Source organism: Pseudomyrmex gracilis, unplaced genomic scaffold (assembly GCF_002006095.1).
Source record: "Pseudomyrmex gracilis isolate BER0280 unplaced genomic scaffold, ASM200609v1 scaffold_55, whole genome shotgun sequence".
Lineage (NCBI taxonomy): Eukaryota > Metazoa > Arthropoda > Insecta > Hymenoptera > Formicidae > Pseudomyrmex > Pseudomyrmex gracilis.
In genome coordinates this window covers 696,259-714,249 of record NW_018020639.1, presented here as the reverse complement: position 1 = coordinate 714,249, position 17,991 = coordinate 696,259, and the positions used below count along the sequence as shown (strand labels likewise).

The 17,991-nt window shown below is 46.3% G+C and overlaps 1 protein-coding gene across 6 annotated transcripts in view; it reads right to left on the bottom strand.

Annotated features, from left to right (window-relative positions):
* Nucleotides 1-17,991, bottom strand: part of LOC109853826 (teneurin-m) — a 535,016-nt gene that overhangs the window by 37,010 nt on the left and 480,015 nt on the right. The window contains exon 1 of one of the 6 annotated variants that reach the window (XM_020426319.1): nt 13,906-14,282. The exons of the other annotated variants lie outside the window; for them this stretch is intronic. Coding sequence (XP_020281908.1) covers nt 13,906-14,011 — 106 coding nt within the window. The 5' untranslated portion in view covers nt 14,012-14,282. Of the gene's footprint in view, nt 1-13,905; nt 14,283-17,991 lie in introns of those variants that run through there. 6 annotated transcript variants of the gene reach the window in all.

Genomic DNA, 17,991 nt, shown 5'->3' with positions numbered 1-17,991 from the left:
GTATTTATTTGTTACACTTTAATTTCGTAATTTTTCTATTTTTCTTCTGTTGATTTAATAGAGAATTTTTTTATCCTACCAGAAAAAGAGAAAATAAAATTTTTATTTAAAATAAAAACAATAACATCGTGCGCGTGGCGCGCGCTTGTGTGCGTTGTGTTAGTAAGTTATACAATTTATATTGCAAGAACACGTTTAAATCATCGTCAATACTTCGACATTGTCAATACCACTCATTAACGATCGGTTCTTCTCTGACGACCTGCCGATAATCATTACTTTATCTTCTATGTTTTCGGTTCTTCGAGAGCGAATCGAATCGATCCACTCCAGTTTTATCAGCGGGTCGTGCGCGACTTCGTCGCATTACGTCTCGTTAGGAGATTTTCGTCGTCGAGTGACCCGAGAGCGAAGGAAAAGCTCTCTCGAGGCCTTCTTTCTCGCTTCCTTCTGGCAACAGAGGAAAATCTTGAAAAATGAAGGGGCGGACCGGCCGCCAGGGAATGAATGAAAGAGGGGAGGGAAGGAAGGAAGAGAAAGCAGCACGGATAGGGCGAAACAGTTTTAATTGGAAGTTGGAGGAGACGCGGTGCAGAGGGAAAAACGGAGAGAGTTGGAGGGGGATGAATGTGGAGGGCCGATAGTGGTTCTTTACCCTCGCGCTCGTTCCACGTCCCTTACTCCGGTGTTACACACATTTTCGCGCGTACGTAGGTACACGCACGTCCAAACAGGGCCGGAAGAAGATTTCATGAAACTTGAGTGAGCTAAATGTATTGTTTTTTTTTTTTTTTGCATTGATTTTCTCACTAAAAACTGTAGTAGCAATATTTGTCCAATTGAAATAATAAATTCTATTTATATATTATATTAACTATCAATTAGTTTTTTATAAATCTGACATACAGAATTATTAGATTTAAGTGATATAATTTTTTTTCTCGTACACATACAAAAATGTACTGTTAAATCACATCATAATATTTACGTGACACTGCGCGACAACTCGGTTAGAAATTATTCACGCCAACCCTGCGTTCGGACGAGGGCTCGTCGTGTAAGTTCGAACGCACCAACATATCCACACCGCGAAGTCGAGCATCGCATCTCTCGGCGGCCTTAAACCGCGCGAAATGGCGCGGCGGCGCTCGTTTTTCCTACGGACAAAGTGGAAACTCCACGAGGAGAAGAGCGGTCCGCCCGGAGAAGAGAGGAAAAAAAGAAAGAGAGAGAGAAAGAGAGAAAGAGGAGAAAAAAAGACTTAATTCGTTTCCCATTAGAATTTACGTGGCTCGAAAATAAAGGGAGCAAGATAGACCGAGCGCGGAGTCGGAGAGCAGCGGGAATTCGTGGAACGCTTTCCGCGCCGCCCGCCAAGCGCTCGACCATTGGATTTTTCACGGCACGCCGGTGTCCTGGAAAATCGAAATTAGCTTTTCCACGGCGGCCAAGTTCGCGAGAGTTAACAGGGACGGAAGTCGAAATAAATGGTAGCTGATAAAAAAAAAAAAAAAAAAAAAAAAAAAAGGAGAGAAAGGAGAGAAAACATATTCTCGCGCGCGCGCCATATTTGTTCGACAGATATGAAGGGGCTCTTCTAAAGAAAATGCGACCGAATGTTGTCGCTTGCGAACGAGTCGCAAAACGAATTGACAATAATTCCGCATTTTTTGCGAGTGTGCGCGCGCACGTGCATCATGTATATATTTAAAAAAATTTGAGAATATAAAAATCGAGAGGAAAGTTCGAGAGTGATAAAATTGTCCGACTCTTCCCTTTTTGATCTTCATATTCTCGAAATGAAAGATGCTACATTTTTTTTTTTTCAACGACCCGTAATAAGGAACTATGTCAAACATTTGCTTCGTAAATTGCAATTCGGTCTAAATATACTTTCGAGTTGAAACTTGTCTCTCTCTCTCTCTCTCTCTTGAAACGGTGCGAGTAGAGTATATACGTACATATGTGAGAAAAGTATTACGCACGGTACGTGTAACGAGCGAGGGCAGTTGCATTAAGTACGATATATCCGAGATCTCTTCGTCGGGGTGCGAAGGTAAGCTGAAAACTTTTCACGTTCGGCGAAAATAAGGGGCTCGGGCGAGAAAATGGGGCGGCTTAATTCGTTTCCCATTAGAATTTATGTGCCGTGCACGCGCCGTGTGCACCGTGGAAAAGCCGCGGCTACTGCGGCTGCTCTCTTTCTCTTTCGTCCCTTTCTCTTTTTCTCCTCTTTACGAGAGTCCGGCGTGTCTAGTACGTTCGAGTGGACCTCCGCGAAGCACCTCCGATACGACACCCTCGACGATTCTTTTTCTACAGACCGCAGGAAAGACTTAAGCCGAGCGTGGAAAGGCGAGACGCGCGAGTTTTCCAAACGGGAGAAACGGAGGAAAACGAAATCAAAGCGTCTGATCGCGTGAATTCGAGCGAACGCGCGGCGCCCCCTTAACTCACCGCCGCCGCCGCCGTGAACGCTTTTATGTGAAAGCTCGCAGGATATCCCTGACATCTCGCATAAAAATTCTTGTTAGTCAAATAGCGCGCGCAAATTTGATCTTTCGCCGCGAAGTCAAGTCAAATTTAATAATAACATTCTCGTTATTGTCATTGTGTGTTTCTCTTGCGTATTTTATTATTAAAAAAAAAAAAAAAAAAAGAACTTTTTCACAGCGCGCTGCGATGAACTAAATTTAAGCGCATCTAACAAAGTAAATTGCGTTTTTAAATCAGTTACTTTAACCATTTTATTGCGTCGTGAAGTATATTTATAACGCGTCGTGAATATCGAATTAAACGCGAAGTCGAAGTGAAGTGTGCGGATTAATTTTATCCCGTTGTTATTAATAATGCGAGCACGCACGAGTGATCGTGTACGTTAACTTTTTGATAACAATAAAACGATTTCTTTCTCGGACCATCCGTTATTTCCGCTCACGCGAGGAGGTTCTGTTGCCGCCTTACATGGAAAGGATATCGATCGGGAATACACTGATCAGGTATGTACCGTTTCGCGAGGTAAAGTGCAGGGTGTCGGGAATTGGGGCCGATATATATAATTGGCATCCTGTTTTCGGCGGATTGCATTGCCCAGCCGAAACATGTGGAAAACGTGTTCACGCAAGCGATCGTACGCGAGCATGTCGCACTATATATCGTACGACCGGTTCCGCGTCCCCTCACGCCAATTAAGAAGAGACACACACGTGAGTTGGAACTTGAAATTTTTCAAATGTTTTTTTTTTTTTTTTTTTTTCTAGAAATCCGACAGTTCGTTATATCTCAACAGTTTTCCAGTCAAAATTAAATAAATAAACGCGTTTAAACACGAAATGTGTGATTTTTTTTCGATATTCTCAAAAATTTCTCTCTCATGTTCTCTCTAATAATAAAAACTCGAGTCGGTACTACATCGAGACTATTTAAAAAGCGCGACGCTTTCTCTAAAACCAGTCATTTCTAACGGTGACGGAATATGTTTTCGACTGCGCGCGCAACGGTTGTTTCAACAAAACAACAAACAATTTCTGTACTGTTTTTTGCGGGCATCGCGGAGTCGCCGACAAAATTGCTGCAATTTGGGCATTGAAGAAACGCATCGGACCGAGACACCACTATAACGTCTGCGGTGTTGAACCGCGCGGTTGTGTTCCCATCGGCAAACTTTTGCGGTCGAGAGATCGTGTGTTCTCGCCCACGTGTTGTGTTTGGCCCCGGCCGTCATTATCATCGATCGATGATCGTGCGATCTCTCACTCGTGGGCGATTCTCCGGAGCGCGCGAACGTCATTAATGTCCCGATCGTCGCGATGCGTGATGATGCCGATAGTGCGAAGAAACGCGCGCTCTTTACAAGAGCGAGTCTCTCTCTCTCTCTTTCGCAGATAAATCCGTCGGAAAATCGCGCCGATCTCTGTAAGTGCGCGTAGGTAGACACGAACTCTCGCAATCGGAGGGTACCCTTCGTCGTCGAGCGAATCGCATTATTGTTTCACAAAGTGAGTGGTCGGCCGGAGAACGGCTAAGTATTACCGATATACCGGCTCTCGATCCCGGTATTCTCTCGGGAGAATATTGGCCGTATCACAGACAGGAGTAATGCGCGGGGATTATATATAGGTTTACATTGATCCGAGATACACGCTCGCTCTCTTCTTCGCGGATAATAAATATTGCAGATTTACGTCTTCGTTACGTTTTGAATTTATTTACGTGAGACGATTTTAATCTCGTTTTTTTAGCGAGACATGCGATTTACTGACCCGCGCGCAACAGAATAAAAAAAAAAAACAGAAATCGCGGCAAACTATCCCGTAAACAGAACTAAATAATCGAAAATAGCTCGTCATAGCAAGTGTGAAGAGAATTTATTTGTTTTTAAACGTTCGCGCAGAGACATCGGAGACAAAATTACACTCAACGTCAAAAACAAACAGAAACAAAATACAAAAGTTTATCGCGGAAATATATAATTTTATATAATATGTAGGATACATCAACCGCGAATGTATAAATATTCTTAAGAGATGTGAAATTTCTCGCTAAATTATAGCCGGCAATATATGTGTATATGTGTTACGTCGTCCTCATTATTTACGCGCGATTTCGCGCGATAATATCGGACAAGTTTGGTTAAGAGATGTAACGCGCGTCAGACAACCTGCGCGAAATTAATTAATACATATGCAACGTGTACGAACGTATCTCGGCGGCAGCACCTTCGGGCATTCCCGCACTATCGTTTAATCAGCCAGGCTGAATAGCAGCAGTCTGAGATACTTAACAGTTTACGCCAAGTTTTGCGTAATCAAGCAACGCGTACGTACGTACACACAAATCGACTTTCCTAGGGAAGTCGTTCGTTACGCGAATGTAGAGAGAGAGAGAGAGAGAGAGAGAGAGAGAGAGAGCAGCTTGTACTACGCTTGCAATTTATTAACCGGGCCGTTTAATAGCGCCCGGCTATATAATGTTTTACGTTTACCGTAATAGTGCCTGGCCGTTAAGCGCTGCTAACGATTACCCGATGTATCTCGCGCAGATCGGCAACGTGCACGTCGGCGTTAACGTTACCCCACACTGGATGACTCTCTCTCTCTCTCTCTTTACGATCGGACGACACGGTCAATCGGAAATCTACGATCTGGTATGCGTTAATCGGGGTTGGTAAAACTTGTAACCAACGCGAGAGAGAAGGACGCGGAAAGTACTACGTATGTATATACGTAGAAAATAGAGGGAGGAAGAAAGAACGTGGAATTAATTAGTAACGAACAGATGAGCAGGGGCGCGCGGGCGTTAATCGATCGCGGCGCTTTTCCCGCTTTTGACACCGGGTATCCGTTAATCGGCGCAATTAACAGTCCGGATAGAAATCGCTCGGCGATCGTTCTCGTTCGATCGCTCCTTTGGAGGCTCCGACACGCGCTATATCGGCCCCGACGATCTCTTACATACGCCCTATACGATTCTATATACGACCTCTCTCTCTCTCTCTCTCTCTCTCTTTCTCGGGTATCTCGCGGCGTTCTCTCCTCACGGTGATATAGGATCCGGAGAACGCGGTTCGACTATTAATTACAGAGCTGCGGAGGAGGCGAAGTCGTTAGTACACCTACGTAAAGAAAGGAGTGATTTAGGACCCGCCGATTCCTCCTTCTTACTCCCTCCCTCCCCGCCTGCCGCTGGAAACTTTCGAATCCGGATTTCTCGCGGGGGAGATCTAATGAATAGGAGCCTTCGCGTTTATAGGAGGCGCCGATAGGTCCGACATATTTCGCCGGAACAGCCGGAGACCGGGATATTTGCCAACGATTGTCCGCATATCCGCGATATCCGCGTTATACGTTTCACGATATGATGACGCGCCGATTATTTTTTCCCCCATCGCCAAATCGCGTTTCACGAAGGGCGCAAGTATTTTTTTTTTTTCAATTTCTTCGTATTTTTATATCACACTTTTTGACGAAGTATTAAAAATTAAATTTGCATTTAATCCGCGATTAAATGCGCGCAACGATTTTTAGCGACTCGTCGTCGTCGTCGTTCGACTTATGCGCGCGAAGAAGCGGAAGAAATCCTAAAGTGTTTATTGGCTATTCCGGAATTCTAGACGGAAAGAGAGAGAGAGAGAGAGATCGCAATAGCTGTGTGTGCATCGTGTGCAAGCCGCGGGAAATTTATTGCCGACGGTAACGCGCGACGTTTGTACTACCCCCTTATGATTTTCCCGATCCCGCACGTCGCGCCATTCCTCCTCCGTAATCGCGCGAAAGGAAATGATTTCTTTAGAGAAATACGCCGGCTCTCTCGGGTCGGTTAAGGCACGGGGGCCGAAATAAATCCGCAAAGCCGAGGTTAAAATCGATGCCGCCGCCGCCGCCGACGCCGACGCTGCCGCCGTTTGGATAGAGCGAGGAGGGTGGGTTGCGCCGGCGGCGGTGGAAGGGAAAGAGGAAAGAAGGAAGGAAGCGCGCGAGGGAAGTAAGCGGATGAGAGAGAAAGAGAGAGAGAGAGAGAGAGAGAGTAGGAGGATCTGAGGGAGGGTGGCGGAAAATGTGGACAGGAGAGGGAGGAGGAATTCTGCGTTTGGCAGCTCGTGGATATTGGTAGGTGGGAGGCCCGCCGACGACGACGAGAAGAGGTCGTGGAAGACTATCTTGAAGGTCGTTCGTCCCCAGGACCAGCACGCCACCGAGATTCTCCGAACTTTTGCCCGAGCAATCACATTTTCCGTAGCAACTCGCGGACGAACGGATAACCGATACCCGTTAGCCCGTGCGCTATTAACAAGAGACTTGAGATTTTGTTAAATCGAACGGAGAGAACATCCGACGAAGAGAGAGAGAGCGTCTGTTGAAGAGAGATTTCAGTTCCTTGAATCAATCGCGGGATTATCAAGCGTAATATCTTTTCTGAAACGGATTTGTGTATATTCGGAAAAGAAGATTTCAGAGAAGAGAAAGAGAGAGAGAGAGAGAGAGAGAGAGAGAGAGAGAGAGAGAGAGAGAGAGAGAGAGAGAGAGAGAGAGAGAGTGAAATTGCGTAGTTGTTCGTGTATATATTCGAGACGAGAGAACCGTATACATTTTAAAGTGCGAACACACAATCGCGATTCGCGATAACAAACTCGTCGAGTAAAGAGCAAGAAGCGCAAGAGGGATCTCTCGTCCGTGAGAAATGACGATACACGGGCGCGACGACCGTGAACCAATGAATACCAATTTCACGACCGAAAGTGTCGAGTTTGTCTCGTATCAAGGAAACCGCTAAATTAGTTGCCCAGTGGTCGAAGCACTCTAGGAATACCAAAGTTGCAAGTTTGCGATGCAGGATAGCTTCATGGGGTGCAAGATTGCTCAATTTCGAGTGTGGCATCCGCCACGAGGCGTACGTATTAAAGTTTGGCCGGGTACGTTTTACGGTTCGGTCTGAAATGACTTCTCTTCCGACTACTCGAGTAAAATGGCAGCCGCACGTCGATCCCGTGAAACAAGATGCCCGCGAAGCGAAACTCGAGGGAAGGGGGGTAGTTTTAGCGCGGAGATAAGCCCGACAGAGCAAATACATCAAATTGTGTAGCGTGCGATACGATATAATACTTTAATTATAATTGCTATTAATTAGTTAGTTAATTTATTTTATCGACGTATATATATATATATACTCGTGTAAAATAACGCGCGACTACGTACACACTGGAATGCCAAATTATACATATATATATATATTTTTTTTTTGGAAAATACATAGGATGGCTCGCGTATGAATTCCGCGAGGTTTTTCATTTTCACAAATTGAGAAAAAAGTAGGTATTAGCTCAGCTCGTATAAATTCCACGAAGTTTTCCATTTTCATAAATCGAGATTTTTTTTCCGCTTTGGTCCGCGGAATATTTCTCAACTCGAAATTGAAAAAGTTAACTTTTTTGCTGATAAGTGATAAAGTTTCAAATAATTCATAATAAATGTTTATTGTGCGCAAAAAAAAACCCGACAAGTCTTTTAACGCGTTATTAACAGTGTTTTAACGTTGCAAAATTTTGTAACATAAAATACAAGCGCGAAGAGAAAGACCAGGGACGTTATCGCGCTCGAGGAGCACAGCGAATATATCCAGCGTAGATCCAGCGAACGATGTCAGTCGTGTTGAAAAGTTCAAGTTCGCGTGTCGCGCGATAGAACGAGGAGTCGCGAGATTACTCAATTTCGCATCTCCGCATCAAAGTTTGCGGTCGTCTTACTCGATGAAGAACCGAGAAGAGATAGCGAGAGATAGAGCGAGCGAGGAGGGCTCGTCCACCTGACGATAATGACACCGGCGGCAACGGATCGACCCCTGTATCGATCCGAGGACGAGGTAATTGCTTGTCGACCGCTGGCGCGCCGAGTTCTCCACCCTCCTTCCTTCCACCACCACCCTCACGCAATCCTTAGATCTCGCGCATAGAGAAGGGCCGCGCCTTTATCCCGCGTGAACTCTGCTCGCAATTAGACTGCGTCGAAGCCTGAGCAACGGACCCGTCTCGGTAGACGAGCAACCGATAACCGCGCACGTGCCTCTAACGAGGAATCGAAGCCGCTTCTCTTGTCGTGCCGTGAGAGAAACGCGCCCGGATCGTTTCTTCCCTTCGTCTTGGCCGACGCGACGACGGGGCGAGAATACTTCCCCCGCGTACACCATCACTACCACCACTACCACCACCACCACCTTGCACACCGCCGTCGTCGCGCGCGCGAGAGACAGAGAGAGAGAGAGAGAGAGCGGGCGCGCTTGTTATTACGAGACGTTAATCTCGACGGAGCAGCCTGCCGCGTAATTCAAGAAGGCCGGCCCCGTCATATAGGTATTTTAGCGCTCGAGGCGGTAATAGGCGCGCGCTCGCTCCGGGAAGGTTATTACAAAGATTCTCTTTCTCTCTCCGTCTCTATTTCTCTCTCTCTTTCTCAGTGCGTCAGTAATTCTGGACATCGTGTTCAACGACTTAATACACGTCAGAAGATCAGCGCGATTATAATATATTATAGCTGAATATAACATTATAGCTCCAGACTCGTGAGAAGTCCCGCCGTTAATGGGAACTTTATTATATGTACATAGGGAGCGTGCGCGCAATAATTTGAAGATTATTAACTTATTTCGCGATTTATTATTGTTGCAAAATAAAAATACACACTATTTTCAAGTCGTAGTACGGTGCAGCGTTACATACTGTTTCTTGTGAAAATTAATTTGCGCGCTTGCGTTTGCGAAAAATCCTCCGAACATTACCGACGTGCATTTGTCGATCGCACAAACTCGCTGTTCCCGACGATCGCGAATTCCGCGCTTGTTTTATTTCCGTGGCAAAAGTTCGCGACGACTGTGCGAACACACAGCGCGAAATCCGCGCGCGGTGTGCCGGAAACCGGAAGCGACGCGGGCAACATGGGGGTTGGGCGTCCCTGCCCTGCTCTCTGCCCTGCCTACCATTTCGAGGGATCGTTACGGCGTATTCAGGAACGCAGCGCGGACTGGTACACCCGGAGGAGCGGAGGAACCCGACACGCCGGTCGCCTCGAAACTTGAAAATAGTTAAAGTGAATAACTTTAATGCGTCGCGCGTAGAAGCGTCGCGAGCGAATTGGTCACGTTCGCGCACGGAAAGAGGGGAAGAGGAGGAGCCACAACGAGAGACGCAGTGCATGGAAATACCGACCGCCCGTGATTTAACGTGGAGACGCGCGCTCGAAATTAATTAATCCTCTCTCGCTTCTTGAAAAGAATCCTATAATTTTCGCTATCACAAAAAATCACAGTCAAGTTTTCACATCCCCCCCGCCGACCGCGCTGATAAAAAATATTTTCGAAGTGTGACACACTTTTGTGGAAAAAAAAATTGACATTCGGAACAGCATTCGGGAAGGGCCGCGTGATTATAATGCAAAGCTCTCGCAAAGTCGGGGGGGGAAAAAAAAAAAAAGAAGTAGTTTTCGGTATGATGAATGTCTCGCCTGTTTAAAGAGCTTATGAAGAAAAGTTTTTTAACCTCTTAACACAAACTGTGAGATATAGTCGGGTCTTATTTTAATTCTCAACATTACCGCGTCTGCGAAATCCAGTTTACGATTTTTTGATTTTTAATCAAATGCGATTGTGACAATATTTTCACGAATTTCTAAAAAGTACAATAAAATCACAGCGCAGAAGCGACGTTTGATTGTACACTTTATATATGTATATCGCGAATATACATTTGATTATATTTTATTATTCATACGTATTTCATGTTTAAAATATCACGTTCGCAAAACACCTGGTGTGAAGGGAATCGCGATCTCGAAAGATCGCAGACCAGAAAGCTTAGCGCAGGGCGGTCGATTCGATATTTTTGTTGCGACACTATCTCGTTCTAGTCCTGCTGCCACGAGAGAGGCGCTAACTAAACCCGTTCCATTCAATTACCGGTGATCGCGGCAGCTGCACTGCGGGAGCCGGTAGCTTCGACGACAACGACTACGATTACGGGCCACGACTACGATGACTGCGACAACGACCACGGTGATTCGACCACCGACGTCTTATTATGTAAATTTAATGACGTCGCCCCGATGCGATGCATGCGCGACGCGACGCGTTCGTGCGATTCTCTCTCTCTCTCTCTCTTTCTCTGTCACGGACGCGCTCTCTCTCTCTCTCTCTCTCTCTCTCGGTGGGCGTGCGTTCGTGCGAAGGTACCTTAAGGTTTCCCCGTCTAGGGAACCACTTGATAAACCGCGCGACATTTGGAAATGTCAGAGTGATAAATACGGTGCCTGCGTGGTGGTAATGCAACCCGTTCCCATTCTCGCGCAAAACCCCTTTCTTGCCTCCGGTCTCGTGTGTGTCGTTCTCTCTCTACCGTTGTGTGTCGTTCTTCCGCGGCTTTTCCCTGCGAGCGACTTCCCTTCTTCGCCCTTCCGCGCTCGTCCCGGTGAAAGTGTTGCGCCCGCGGGCGATCGATTCGCGCCGGGAGGGGGGGGGATGGAGGTTTTATCGCGACTCGAACACCTATCGCGAAGTCGAAACGAGCCCGTGGCGGATCCACGCGAAAATGGCAACTTTCTATCGCGGAAAAGGAGAGAAATAGAGAGATACCGGACTCAAGAGAGATCCGGTCAATCTCGCTGTTTTTCCGTCGATCACACGCTAAAAAAAAAAAGAAAAAACAAAAAGTCAAACAAATAATCTTCACGCGCGAAAGTAATGAAAGATTTGATTAAACAGTTTTTGTTATTGTTGTTATACAGAAAGCTCGCGAATATTAAAAATCGCCGTATTGCGCGAAACAGAAAAAAATATATTTATATATATACACGTTAACTTTGTTTTGCTTGTCGCGCGTGGAAAATTGTTATTTTAAACGCGAAAAATTTATCTGACGTAAATATGTAAGAATTGTCTCTCTCGTGTGATTTGCAAACATAAACACGTCACGATAAGATGAAATATTTCTTATTATCGCTGTCACTCTCAGCTATGTGGAGAAATATATATCAGCTGTCACTTTGGACAGACTGACTTGAGGAAAAGTTATATTTTGTTGTTGCACAGAAAGAAATTTCAAAGTAACGAGTGAGCGGGTATCGAGAGTGACGGGTACAGCAAGAAGCGACAACGACAACAGTCTATATGCGACGCCGCGTTTTTCAGCAACGATAATTATGTTCCGTTTTTCTGTTCTCCTCGCCAGAAAATCTTAATGGAAACGTCGGGTGTGCTTGCGTGATAGAATTTAAAACGGAAATTAACTCGGGGGCAATTGCTGCGAACTTCGCAAAACAAAAAAAAAAAAAGAAAAAACAACAAGTTTTCTGTTTTCGACAACAAATCGATATCCCATAACTTTCACACGTCGCAACATCGTCGTGACGCGTCTCCTACGGAAGACAATTCGCGATACTCGACGAATTGAAAACAATATGTTTATTCGCATCAGCTCCGCACATATCCGTAATTCATAAATTTTATGTCGAATTCTCGCGAGCGAGCGACAGCTACTTAATTGTTGCGATTGCAACACACGCGCGTAAATATTTCAATGTGAAAAACAACGTTTTTGAGCGAAGTTTCCATAACGAGTTCGTTATTGCAACCGGAGTCTCTCTGTAATAATCAAATTGAAACAAGAGCAAAACAAGACTTTCAATTGTTAACGACGTTTTTCTCGCGATTCACCGATCGATTCTTTTTTTCTTTTTTTTAAGTCGCGCGGTAAGTGGTACGCGACGATGACAAGTAATCCGATGGCAGGTAACGATAGGTAACGTACATACGTACGCACGCGGTAAGGTAACTGTTCGCATTTTCTTTTCTTTTTTTTTTTTTCTTTCTACATCGAACGCGCGACTTTTATCGTCGAATAGTTAAGAGGCGCATAATAGAAAATTTCATTTACATACACACTCTCTATCGAGTAGTTTTATATATGCGAAAAAATTTTACCCAGTCACGCCTTGGATACACGTCGACTTGACAAATAGGGCCCGCGTGATAATGCAGTCGCGTGACACTTTTCCCCGCTCCCTCTCTCTCTCTCTCTCTCTCTCTCTCTCTCTGTGCTCCACGGGGATGTTTTCGTCTTGCTGCTTTTTTCCATCGCCGCGGGGGAAGCGTCGCTCCGGGACAATCGATTCGTTGCCGAAAATAGACGCTTTATCACGGACGGACTACGGGGAGTATATATATACAGTTGGATCGCGTGGCTCGGGTATTCTTAATTATTATTTGCCGGGAAAACGAGGTCCTATCTCGTATTAAAGCACGTTTCGCTCGTTTCACGGATAATCACTGCCCGAGAGCAATATTTTTTTTACGTTACGTCGATGTTGATTATTTGTATAAATATTGTGTGCACGATTGCGCGCGTGTACACCTGTATCCTTCGATCGAATCGTCAGGAAACAAAGCTGCGCGCGAGCACGCGAAAAACTACACATATTCAATAATAAAAAAAAAACAAAAAAAAAATAAAAGCAAAAAAAAAAAAAAATTACGTACAAATAAACGTCAATTTTAATAAAAGTATTAGTCACTGTGTTTTTCTGTGGAGAAGTCGAGTTATCGGAAACGCCACTCTATCAACGCCACTCCATTTCGCATTGTTAAATATTTAACTACACTCCGATTCTCTTTGATTGATTGGCTATATTCTCTCCTATATTCATGGAAAAGCTGCCTTTCATTTTTAAATTTCCCACCGCACACCGTGGAGAAGTGCGGAGATATCGTCGTTACACGCGACGTCACGATCGCACGCGCGATTTCACAAAATCCACAACGCAAGAAGAAAACCACCACTGACCAAGACACTGCGCGCGCGTGTACGCGTGCGTGTGTGTGTGTGTGTGTGTTTATACGCAAATTACAATTTCACAATATCCGTATTAGATACCCCCGTTTCTCATCAATAGTACCTGCATAATGAGATACGTTGTTCAATTATTATTAATAGATACGAACGGGACCGCGTGTAATACCGCATGATGACGGATATAAACAATTAATTTGGATTTCGCGATATTAAATCGGACAGGAATCGGGAGAATAATTAAACGGTGAGAAAAGAGAGGAGGGGGAGTGAGTATCTCTCCGTGCTAATTTTCACTGACACTCGAATATCTCGCGCGTAAAATTCTCTCCTCATCGCGAGGAGATTCAATCTCCCGGATTTCGCCGCATTGTCCGTGAGCCGGTTTTTGAGAAGCGTGTAAAGAATTATACTCTTGTCGGGTCGGGAAGAGAGAGAGAGAAAGAGAGAGAGAGAGAGAGAGAGACAGAAAGTAGAGAGACGCGCTCCGTAACCGATGGAAAATCTCGTTCGTTCCGCGGCGAGCCGCGAACTGGTTCCGTGCGGAAGAAACACCGGTAGAAAGAAATGCCACCCACCTCGACCACCGCCGTAGCAGTACGTGTACTCGTTATAATCCATGGACGGCCTCTTGAGTAATCCCTCGCCCGGTACTAGATCCAACAACGCGGTGGGGTCGCACATTGAGGTGAACGTTCACTTCTCTTTGTCATCGACGCGACTGTGGGAGGAACTGTGTGTGTGCGTCTGTGTCTGTGTATTCGTCCGACACTGCGTGTCGTCAATCCGCACTGCGCGAAGGGATGAAACGATCACACGACGCGCAGCACACGTCGTCGTTTTCGTCGTCTTCCGTTGTTCCGTCTCGAATCACCCAAGACGACGACGACGCGAAGCGAACACCCGTGCGTGTGTGTGTGCGTGCGTGCGTGCGTGCGTGCGTATATACTCGCTTTCGTATAAACGATCCTTCCGGTTTTGGACTTCAAAGAGGACGCGCTCCCGGCGACGTCGATGGATAGCGCACGCCCGCGTGCCGCGCGACAAAGCGCGCGAAACCTCCTGGTATATCCCGAATTAAACTTTGCCAACGAGAGCGGGTGTTCTCTGTTGCGACGCGAGAGAAAAACAGGCGAGAGAAAAGAAAACCACGGAGGAATCTCTCGCAACACACCTGTTCCTTCTTGACGGACGGAAAAAAAAAAAAAATTATACGCTTGTTGTTGTTCTTGGAGCCTGACTATCGCGTCCGTCGCGCGCACGGACGGACGATTCCTCCCTTTGCGAGAGCGTTTTTTTTTTAATCTGCGCGCGCGTAAATCACTGCACTATTCGCGTTAACGAAGAAAATTTCACAGACAACACACTTGTTTCAACTTGCCGTGAGACACGTTTCCCCACTCTTTCGTTTCACGCTGACAAATCAAAAAGACACACTCGACTATCGCGAGTCGACGATTTTATATGCACACGCACCCGGGAAGTCGAATTTGTACTCCGTTGCGCGCGGAGATATCTGCACGTTTAATGTGCACTCACGTTCATCACTTCGTTACGCATAAACCACGAGTACCCGCGGCTCTCCGCTCCCGTCGACGACGGAGATTAATAATAACCCGGTCTCGTGACTTGTGCGAGACAGTCACCGTGACCAATTGAAAGCCGGGTATATATATACAGCAGCGTGGGACCCCCGGTCCGGGATTGCTCCGAAAATCCGGAGCGAAGGTCTCGTGACGAGGGTCGGAGATTCGCCACGCCGTAGGAGTCGTGTGTTTTCGATCGATCGATATACGAAACCCGTATATACACTGCTGATTCTTTTCCCATCAACGATGTCCAGGCAACGTTTCCGGAAAAGAGGCTCGTGCGCGCGGAAAAACCGGAAGTTCGTTCGGTTGTCACGTCAGTTCGCCGAAGAAGAGAGAGAGAGAGAGAGAGAGAAAGTGTCTCGTCGATCGAAACGTCGTCCCGTTCGTGCAGACGATGTCAGCACAATGCGGCGGATTACGAAAATGTATTCCGCGAAAATTTCAGGTGACCGCGACGACTGAATACACGCGACCGAGAGTTCACGCGATCTCTCCCCGGCAATATATATTTCTTCTCTATTCCGATCTATCACTTTGAGACAACACACGCGTTCACGGCGAATCGAATAAATCTATATATACATATATGTATGTATATATACATATATATATCTAGGATCACAGATTTATCTATTTCTCACTCCACTCCCGTTCGCCAAGATCGTATCGGAAAATCGGCACTGACCTGAGATCCACGCGACACGCGAGTTTCGTAGATTATCGATAGAAAGCATGAGTCGGTTCTCGGTCGTGCCCCTCGAAGGAAGAAGCGCACGCTTGCGCGGTCGGTGACAGACTGAGGGGGCACACGATGACTCTCGACACTGTGGAGGATGGTGGATGGCAAGGTAGTGGGGAAAGTAAGCGAGTGGGGCAGAGAGAGAGAGAGAGATCCTTTGGCGGCGGGGAGGGTTTGCGTAAGGGGCATTTTGGAGCAAGGATGGAGGTGGAGGGAACGAACGGGGAGTGGCGGGGCAGCGCGGGGGGGACAACAGCCGGTCCTCGACGATCACAGCACCCACTACACCACTGATGCTGCAGCGGATCCCGTCGAGAAAGAAGAGACTCCCGCTCCTTTTCTCTCGCTACGACATGGCTCGCTTCTCTCCTCGGGGTTCTCACACCTCTTCTTCCTGCCCGTCTCCATTGGTCAGGAGCGGCTCCGCGCGGAAACCAACGAAACTGAAACTGACCCTTAGGAAGTGGCCGCGAAGTAATGTCGTTTAGATCTGTCTCGGTAAATGACACTCGAAATAAAACCTGAGATTTACTCTCTCGTTTCTTCTCGATTTTTTATCTAAAAAAAAAGAAAAAAGAAAAAAGAAAAAAAAACCAATTTCTACTCTTTCGCAGTTTCTTCGCTCAGTTCGCCTCTTCGATGGAGGATCAATTAAACGTCTACTTAACTCTCATCTAATATTTAACGCCCACGGTCGTCATACTCATCGTCTTTCTCATCGCAGAAGAAAAACTGTTAATCGTTGCTAAATAATACATCGGAATACATTAAGAGAAACGTTATCTCTCTTCGTTATCTTCTTTTCTCGGAAGACCTTCAGGAATTAATAATAACGTCGAGTTTTAACGAGGCAACATCCGCTCCTGGCGCAGCCAGTGTGTTCTATCGGCGGCGACCGGTTTCGGACGGTTGATGAACGATTAAACTGTATCGCGAATATTAAACGCGGCAAAGAGAAAGGGGAGATAGAACCGCGAACGCGGGATAACGAGCTGTTGCGCCATTCGTACTCTCGATCTTTCGCCCACGATCTTCGATTATTATTGGCTCGGGGTGTGGGAGCGAACGTGGATTCTGAAGTCGAAGTCGATTAACGTGGGCACGGCGCGCGAGAATGAGAAAAAGAGAGAGAGAGAGAGAGAGAGAGAGAGAGAGAGAGAGAGAGAGAGAGAGAGAGAGAGAGAGAGATTGAAAATTAAAGAAATTTCCACCGATGTATCGCGAAACGATTGAAACGCAACAAGGGAGAAAAGATGATTGCGACGATCGTAATCGCGGCTATTGAGACAATATGTCGTTGCCATGTGATAACAATGGCATTCCCCTTGCAAAAGTGTACGTAGGACGGAGGCTTAACGTAATTATATACAGGGAAGAGATCTACATAAAAATATACTTTATATGTACGCGAAAGATATTTCTGAAATGAAATATTTCTTCTGTCCCCCCCGTTTTGCCACGTAGAAGAAAGCTGGAGCGATCCCTTGCGAAATGTGATCTCGAAATTTTGATTCGAATGATAAATAAGCGTGTAAAAAAAATTTGTATCTGCTCTTGCGACGAATGAAAACGTTAAAACAAAAGCTCAATGGCGCAAATTTGCCGAGTGATAATGTTTATCAGAATAACAGGTTTTTCTTTGTGTGAGGTAAGGAATTAATTGCGGCGATTGTGTTTCCGCCGCGGTATAAACACAAAAACTGAATCCTTTAGCGGGGTCAGTAGACTCTCTCTTGGTGAGGAAAGAACGCCGTTACAGAGCGCAGCCGCGGGAAAAATCCTGTCCGGAGCGTCTATTGAACTCCCGCGAAAACGGTGCAAACATCTCTCGCCGCCAGTTTTTTTTCTTATTAGCCCGCGCGCACATACAATGCGGCGTTTCTCTTCGCCGCAACAACGCACTCAACGTTCCTCGGCAATTTTTATCCCGTCGATTAACGCTCGAGAATGCGTGAGCGAGTCAATGAGTGGGCATAACGAGACTTAAATGGGTCAGGAAATGTACTCGATGCGCGCGAAACGGGAAACTATTCGGACGGACAATGCGAAACGTCGGTGGATATTGTGTGCATCGTGTGCGCGCGAAGACCGAAGCGAGAAGAGTGCGAAACGACGAGGCATCGTGCCATCTCCGCGTTCAAATGTTTGCCAAGAGAGTTCGAGAGATCGTCGTCGTTGTCGTCGTCTACGACAACGACAACGACAACGACGACGACGACGACGACGACGACGACGACGACGTCGCGACGGCGACTGGTCAAAGACCGGCGCTTGCTTGGTCGTTCGATTGTCGATCGGATATACGTACCGTCAAGAGACCCGCGGACAATCCG